The following is an 8,283-nucleotide window of genomic DNA, read 5'->3' on the forward strand; positions in this document are numbered from 1 at the left end:
CTATAATACGTTTTCTTTCATATTTTTCTAATTTTTCTTTTTCTTTTTTTTTAAAGTCCTTTTTCTCATTAATCTCGCTCGTAAAATCCTAAACTGTGGCTCCTTATAACCATACCACATGTTAGCGCCTGTATAATTAAACCCATATCCTTAATTTGAACCAACTCACTAGGGTTGATTCTGGTAGATAAGCATTTTTCTTAATTATGGTTCTGTGCAATAAAAAAACTCGTTGCATGCAACGAACCATTAAGAACTATGGAAGAGCAACACCCAAGTTTCAGAAAATGGATGCTGAAAAGAATGAAGGAATATCTACATGCGCTCATACTAATATGTTTCTGATGCATCTGAAAGAAACATTATGAATAATCTTTTTTCTCATTTATTTAGAACAACTACTCCACCAGCTTTATCTTTATAAGATTTTTACAAACCTGAAAGGGATAAAAGCAAAGGAAAATCTAGAAAGTTATTGAACAAGTTTGTTAATCGAGAGAAACTTGCGTATGCTATGCAACGAAAAATTTCGTCTGCTATTTTTTAATGTTCAATTTCTGTGAATATTTATAGTCGTTAGCGAAGTTACTCGTTAGTAATCGTTCGCCAGATTATAGGCAGGTAAATTATTCAAATCATTAACTAAGACTGTATATACAGGCAGACCTCGGTTTACGACGGTTCAATTTACGCCGATTCACAATAACGCCGGATGCCTGCACGTGCTTTCTTACTGTAGTGTGGTCTGAGAAACGACGCTAGCAGGCACTCTACTGTTTGAGTGTTTACCGAGCTACTACGACGTATATGTATCAAACCTAGTTTTACTGTTGAATCTACCTAATTGTTCTATTTATTTTTTATTTTTACATACATACGTATTTAAGTTGATAAAGTACTTAATTACATACCATGGCTAATAAAAGAAGTGCAGAAAAGTTAGCAGAACTTGGTGTTAAGAAGGCGCGGAAATCAATCACACTTGAAAAGAAGATGGAGGTGATTTGAAGATTGGAAGATGGACAGACACATCTTCTGTAGAAGTATGAACTTACCTCCATCGACTGTTACTACAATTATGAAAAATGCAGATAGAATAAAATAGTCTGCGTAACAATCTACGATAGTACTAAATGCAAAACATGTAAGTTATAGCAGGGGTAAAACTACATGAAAAAATGGAAAAAGTATTATCATTATGGGTGGATGACTTTAATCAGAAAAAGATTCCTCTGACGTAGGCTGTTATAACTGAGAAAACAAAAACAATTTTGAGGATCTTAAAAAGACAGATGGAGACGAAGAAACATTTTTAGGAAGCAAAGGTTGGTTCATGAGATTTAAGTCTCGAAGTCAGTGCCATAGTGTCAAATTATATGGTGAGGTGGCAAGTGCAGATGTTGCGGCAGCTTTTAGTAAAGAATTTCAAGATTGTGTAGAACAAGGAAGTTATCCTCCTAATAGTTTTAATGTTGATGAGACTGGGCTCTACTGGAAAAAATTACCATCAGGCACTTTCATTTCATTTGAAGTTTTTTTATTATTATTATTTTACAAAATTTTCATAGTAGTGAATAAATATCAAAAAATTATTTTATAAGATTGACTTACTTTAAATAAATGCCCACGGTTTAAGTCACCTTGTTTGCTGCTTTAGCTTTGCTTTCATCTAAATATCAATAAAATTGCGCAGATTGGAGTGGATAGGTTTATTATCTTTCCCCTCCTCTTCAATCACTGCAACATTTTAAGCACATTTAACTTTGATTAACAATTAGATGACTGGTAAAAATAAATAAAAAAAGAGCTTTCCTAATTACGTATAAGGTTATAATACTTCCTCCTGTTTTTTGAACAAAACGTCACTGCTATTATCGTTATACTTGCAAATTTTCATCCGTTATATGACTGTCGGGAAAAAAAAAAAAAAAACGCAAGGATTTTACACCTCTCTTTCTCTCCCCTCGCGCATACATGCATTTTTGCCATTTGCCATAATGCAAAGTTCATCCTGGTTTGTCGATATTCTCGAAACAGTGCTAACAGGAATTAGGTATAAATATAACTGTAAAGCATAAAAATTTGTCTTCCTCGGTTGTTGTGAGTAAAATAGAACAGTTTGATCCTACACCATGGTCGGAAAAGGCGAAGAGTCATGCAAGTGCGGAGGTATGAGTAGTTTCATTGAGTTGAAGTTTTTTTTTTAATATATAATAAATATATATATGTGTATGTATATATGTATATATTTCTTCATACTGAACTGAGATCTGCATTCGTGTTGCAGCTGTTCTCTCTCTCGTGTTTTCATAATTAAATTACATAACTTAAAATCACTCTGGGAGATTATCTTGAACTTTTTTGTTGTTGTTTTCAATGAACTTTTTTCTTGTTTTTTATTTTTTTAATAAAAAATAAAAAAACACTTCGGCATTTACATGCTGTGGTCCTGTCCTCTTCATACAGTACAACTAAATCCGAAATACTTAAACCATGATGCAACTCGCTTAATAAATTTGTGTTGTATCTTCCTACAACTCGACTTCAAGCTTGCAAGTTTTGCATATAGCTCTCGACTTGAGTTAATAATACCTACTTAAACTCGGGTGTGTAAACTGTATCGATAGTGGGCATGTTTCAAACTTATCCTTAAAATTTTTCTGAACATTACGGTTTCAGAAAATTATGCCCGACACTGAATTGAGATCCTCGAGTTTCAGTTAACTCGATGGTTAATTGCTCTCCCATGTCTGAGCAAATAGTTCGCTTACTCATTCTTTCCCCTTGATTCCAGGAAAGGGTAAAACTAAGAATAACACAACGCAGAATTAAACTAACAGCTTTAGATTCTTGGAATATCTAGCTGCGGTCTATGGAACACTTAATGTTTAAACTCTAATCCTGGACAATATACTTTGTAATATACAACCAAGCTATTCCTCCAGTTTCTGGCCAAATTGAGTAACTCCAACAGCTTTAGAGTAAAAGCTATTGGTTCGTTCTAAGGTCGCGTACCGTTGGATAATATCGGGTTCCTTCTCGATTAATTTTGTATTAAATAACTTAATATTATAATGAGGTCATTTTCATCGTCATAATCTAAAGTTTTTAATTGCCTTTTAGATCCAGGATGTATCTGTAAAGAAAGCTGTCTCTGTGACAGCGGAGAATGCCCTTGTAACAATGCTGCTACGGAGACGGGAGCAACTTGCAAATGTGGAGATCCAAGATGCAAATGTACTTGCGACTCTGGAGGCTTCTGTGTATGCCGTAAACGACGAGATGCCGGGGAAGATCCAAAACCTCATAGATGCTTCTGCACCAGTGAGTAATCTTGAAGTTAAATTTCACCTGTCATAAGTTTTGAACAGTTCGCTATTCATTAATGAAATGCGGCTGGCTTGTATGGTTCTCAGCAGTTTTATCAGACTGTCTTCTAACAAGGCATTGTCTAGACGTTAGTTAAACCAATGTTTAACTACAGTTAAGCTAGCAGTATTAGTGAAAATTAACTTAAATAGTAATTTGAAAGCAATAACCAACAAATTTAATAAGACTATTTTAACGCCCTTAAGACTTGAAGGCTCGTTTCTTCAAGGTAGACATTAGTACACTTCTGGCTCGCCAAATGCGGAGTCTTGACGGCTTTGCCAAGCAATAAGTAAAATCTCCTACCCAGTCAAAATGAATTGGGTTTTGGCGATTTAACAATCGCCAAACCTAAATTTAAGTGTCCTTCCCAGACGTCTCAATTTAATTTCTTACTTCAAACTATTCTAGATAAAATTTCCTTATGAAAACTTCCGCCAAATACTTAAACCACTCTGGGTGTATTAAATTTACTCGCAAACTAATTAAATGCTCCATTCAATAGCCTCACGGCTACTCATCTTAGCATGTACTTAAAATCGCTCATTATCATATAAAATACAATTAGAATCGTATAAAATACCTGTCAAAGAACTCCTATAACCCAATTTTATCCGCAGATAAATGAAACAATATTCAGACCGCTGAGTTTCCAACTTAACTTAAAATACCCAAGAGGGAAAACTAAAATTACCATCACTGGTCAAGTCTTAGATTGTTCACTAGAACAATATTTAGAAAATTTGATAAGAGCGGCTGCTAGTGAACACTTATGAATCCCATTTTTGGGAATGCAAGAACCTGAGCTCCTTAAACAGCCTTTCTCCCACCCATTAAAAGGATCCACAATGGGCAACTGTTTTTTTTTTAAGATTGTATTAAATCTTCAGATATCTGTCAAATACAAACACATAAGCTTTTTAACACGTTCATTGCCTATCGCGTGATGCGAGTTCTCACCAAACAGCCGATCACGCGTTATCGCGTGTACGTCGCAATCAAGTAAAAAAAAAATTTGGCCACCACACGAAATTCCAATTTTCAGCTTGGCAATGAAGGTGTTAAAAGACGGCGGAACTTATTAACTTTACCTCGGATGCCGAGTAACATCCCACTTCTCCGAAATTTCACTTAACCCCCTTTATACTCGTGCTGAGCATATTCGAATTCCCAGCTACATGTCATCTAACATTTTCCTAGATGTTAAACGTAACTAGTCTCCAGTATCTCGTTTAAATGGCAATGCTCAGCTAGGTTCAAATGCAGAAATATTATCTCTTGATCCCATCTTCCTAATGTGAAGAGGGATGCAAGTCTGGATTCACGAAGGCTTTAATTTCAAGTTCAATCTAATGAACTAGGAACGAATCTGTAACGTTATTATCCAAATCTGAAATCTTAACTTCCTCAATATTTAACTGATCCCTTCCTTAGTCTTCCCACATCTTTCAGTTAACATTTTCCAAATAAACTTTGAACAATGTTGCTTTAACTCTTAACTCCATTCTTGCTTATAGCAAACCTTTTCAGAAAGTTTAACGACAGATGTAACTTAAAAGCCTTCATTTTATTGTGAAGCAACGCCCTCACAGCTTCTTACTGCACAGCATTTAAATTCTATAAATTTTTAATTTATTAAGCGTTGAACTATTCAAACCCTAAACCAAACTATATACTGCTAATGACTTTACTCGGTACTTCTAATTACTGTAAATAACAGTGGCCTTATTAACATTTAAATATGCAATGAGTAATGCGAAACTGTTCTATTGCTACAGAAATTAATAACATGCGTTCTAAGATTTAAAACTAAACTAGTCAAATGCCAAATTCGATTAACTTCTTGCAAGCAAATAATTAGTTTAATATCTAATCTTGACCTGAAAGTCACAGCATTCGTCACATTTAATCATCCTTCCTTTTCAGCTAAGGAATGCGTCTGTCAAAGATTATGTGAATGTAATGTGGGGCCCTACGTATGTCCCTGCGAAATGTGCCCTGCTGTGGTGCTAAAATCCTGCAAGTGTACAGGTAAGCTGTTCCCATAACAGTTCTATTTACACCATAGACAAGAGTACGGAATAAACTTGCTTAAACGTAACTTTATTTCATGTTTATGTGCGTTTTGAATAACGAACGCTCCGGATTGAAACGAACTAGTCAAATTCAAATGACTTGCTAATCATGACCATTACACTAAGATAACCTGGCCTTAAATTTTTAGTAATTCCCACCTGATATAAATTAATTTCAATGTAATTCAAATACTTCACTTTTTAATCTCATAATGAAGAAAGCGACGCAAATACGGAAGATATGCATGCACCGTTCAACACTTTTTATGAATTAACGAATGATTAACCTAAGCTTGGTGGGTTTACTTATAACCCTCGCAAAGGATGCGCAGTCCAGAACTGCCAAACGTCGGGTAATAATGACAATGGTCATGACGTCCTGGAAACCCTTGATAGAATAGAAGCAACTTGGAATATCTTCCACGAAATGTTTCTCTTTCGTAATCTGAATGCCTCCTGCATAACAATTATCCTAAATCGAATATCTTAGATTTAATCTCACAGCGTCTGGGGGTAGTTAGATTTTCTTAACTAAAATCTCGCATCGGTATTCCTAGAAGTGACAAATACTGTTACCTAACTACAGACTTAACCTTAAAGGATCTCTAATATTCCAATGGTCTTGCATTCAAATAAGTGCAAAATTTTGCATCAGTGCGCCTATAAATGCCGTCAGGCAGATTCATTCGTCTGTCCAAGCTTCCGTAGCTTTAAAGCTAGAAAACAGGGTACTTACACTCAAACATTTGACTGTCAGTTTTAACAGTTCTGGGTCTTTTAAAGAATTCAATCCATTAATTGCATTTAAAGTAAATAGTATTTCTAGACTAATACTTTAATTTCGCGTATTCGATAATTTTCATAATCCAAGCCTCCTGAAGATCTGTATCTGAATTTCAGATTCCAAATGCGAGTGTAGTGGGGCATGCCAATGCAACTCGACCACTTGTGCCTGTAAGACCTGCTGCGGCACTAAAGGTAAGATGACTTAACTTTCAGATGACTAAAGAGTTAGAAAGGTACTGAATTCTGCTACATTTGATACTGCATCTGCTAAATCAACCTTGGCTACAAAATTAAACTTTCTTCTTATAGGCGCTGCAGAGAACAATGCCTCCAAGAAAGATGAATAATCAACGTACTGTCAATTTTAAATGTCGAAGCTTAAATGGAATTTTAAATATTGATGTGATTTTTAATGTGTTTTGTATCCAAGTTTTTAGATGTTCTTTTAAATTTTAGTATTAATGTAACAGTGATTTCGATGTACTTTGTATTCAAATTTCAATGTCTATGTAAGCTTCAATGGAATAACAATAAAAATTTTGCATTTTAAAAAACTTCTTTCCTGAAATTCTTCTGCATACTTAGGTAGTGATACTTTTTTTTTCTCAGTGCTACATACCGAGATGAAACAATTCTACCATTATTCGGTGTTTAAACTTTCATTAGCCACCGAACTGGCCTTGGAATGTATCCACAACTACATGGATAAAGAAGCATTTGAGTGGTTAACAGGTGACAATTCAAATTGGCTAAGTAAATTCCTTCAATTCTGAGAAAGAAATTAAGTGCATTTTCCTCCACTTAACAGAACGGTAAGAACTAACTCTTAACCCTATTGCAACCATGATTTGGTATGAATGAAGAGACATCGCTTCAAAAACACCTGGGAAAAAAACAATGCATGCAACTATCGATTACATCAAATCCTTACTTTTAACGCTTCGGTTATCTTATGCCTTTCGCAAGTTGAACAAATTTTATGTATAAATAAAATTTGAGTTGGACAAATTTTGAAGCTACACTTGCATACCTGATAAAGAAATTTTTATAAAACTTCTTCTCTTTAAGGTATTCATCATACGAAGTTTATCAGCTTAATTGCTAGACAGGTATCTAAAGTTTTCGGAATGACCACTAAAAACATTTTCGTAAATTATGCCAATGCAATTAGCATACGATTCGAAGTAATTAAATAAATGAATTGAACTGGAATAACTAGTTATGAATCTTATTCAGCGTTAAGATTTTTAGTTAACGGAGCATTAACATGGGAAACTTAACTGTTCCCCGAGAAAGTATCAAAGATATTATTCATCTTGGGATTATGATCAATCAGTCGAAGATTAGATTTCGAAAGCTTATTTTTGGGAGCAACTGTCCTTCTGAATCAAAATTGCTCGGGTCCATCTTCATCGTTTAATTTAATATAATATGCATACAAAGACCTACAACTTTGGTAACTGGGTTCCCTTTCTAATTGTGTGGAAATTAGACCTGAGCAGTGAAACTTCCGATTTTTTTTGTGCCAAGATGTGTAATTTTAAATACAATCGCGTTTAACAGCAACGACTGAGGATAAGTGAAATGGATGGGCCTGTATGTATATTTTTTAAAACTTCCCATTTTATTCTTTTGAGAATAAAGCTACATTTGTCTCCTGCTGATTTTCATGTATATTATTTGAGAGATGAAAATTCATCTGTTGGAATAAAATTGAAATTTTATTTTTCTGATCAACTTTCAAAAAAGGATAATGGGTCACTTTTTGAAATAAAACATGTTTAGAGTTAATCAGGCAAAACAGCCTGATTCGCTTATTCCTCGTATATGTTTGATTTGATATCAAGCAAGTTTCGCTTAGCTAAAGCTCGCAGTTTTTACCTGAGAAGTATATCTGTTGATGAACAGCTTTAACTTTCAAATCTTCTTATGCGTAAGACTATGAACAATCTTCAATGCTATGAATAGCGCACATAAAATTCGACTAGAATTTTAATAGTAATCTGTCATTTTCAAATAATTAAATTGCTTTATGTAAATTGGAAACCCTTAA

General features: G+C 34.4%; 1 protein-coding gene across 1 annotated transcript; it reads left to right on the forward strand.

The window, feature by feature from the left end:
• Positions 1–2,104: 2,104 nt before the first annotated feature.
• Positions 2,105–6,749, forward strand: LOC150104803 (uncharacterized). The gene is made up of 5 exons (XM_090396150.1): positions 2,105–2,169; positions 3,124–3,324; positions 5,296–5,400; positions 6,345–6,422; positions 6,540–6,749. Exons 1-5 carry the CDS (start codon positions 2,133–2,135, stop codon positions 6,575–6,577), a joined length of 459 nt encoding a protein of 152 aa, XP_090252276.1. The 5' UTR covers positions 2,105–2,132; the 3' UTR covers positions 6,578–6,749.
• The last annotated feature ends 1,534 nt before the right edge of the window (positions 6,750–8,283 follow it).

The sequence above is a fragment of the Typopeltis vanoorti genome, chromosome 7, assembly GCF_054136105.1.
Source record: "Typopeltis vanoorti isolate ZY-2024b chromosome 7, IOZ_Tvanoo_1.0, whole genome shotgun sequence".
Lineage (NCBI taxonomy): Eukaryota > Metazoa > Arthropoda > Arachnida > Uropygi > Thelyphonidae > Typopeltis > Typopeltis vanoorti.

Coding starts and splice junctions, on each gene's coding strand:
- LOC150104803 (XM_090396150.1), top strand. CDS start 2,133: ATGGTCGGAAAAGGCGAAGAGTCATGCAAGTGCGGAG. Junction 5,401..6,344: donor AAAATCCTGCAAGTGTACAG/GTAAGCTGTTCC, acceptor TCTGAATTTCAG/ATTCCAAATGCGAGTGTAGT. Junction 6,423..6,539: donor GACCTGCTGCGGCACTAAAG/GTAAGATGACTT, acceptor TTCTTCTTATAG/GCGCTGCAGAGAACAATGCC.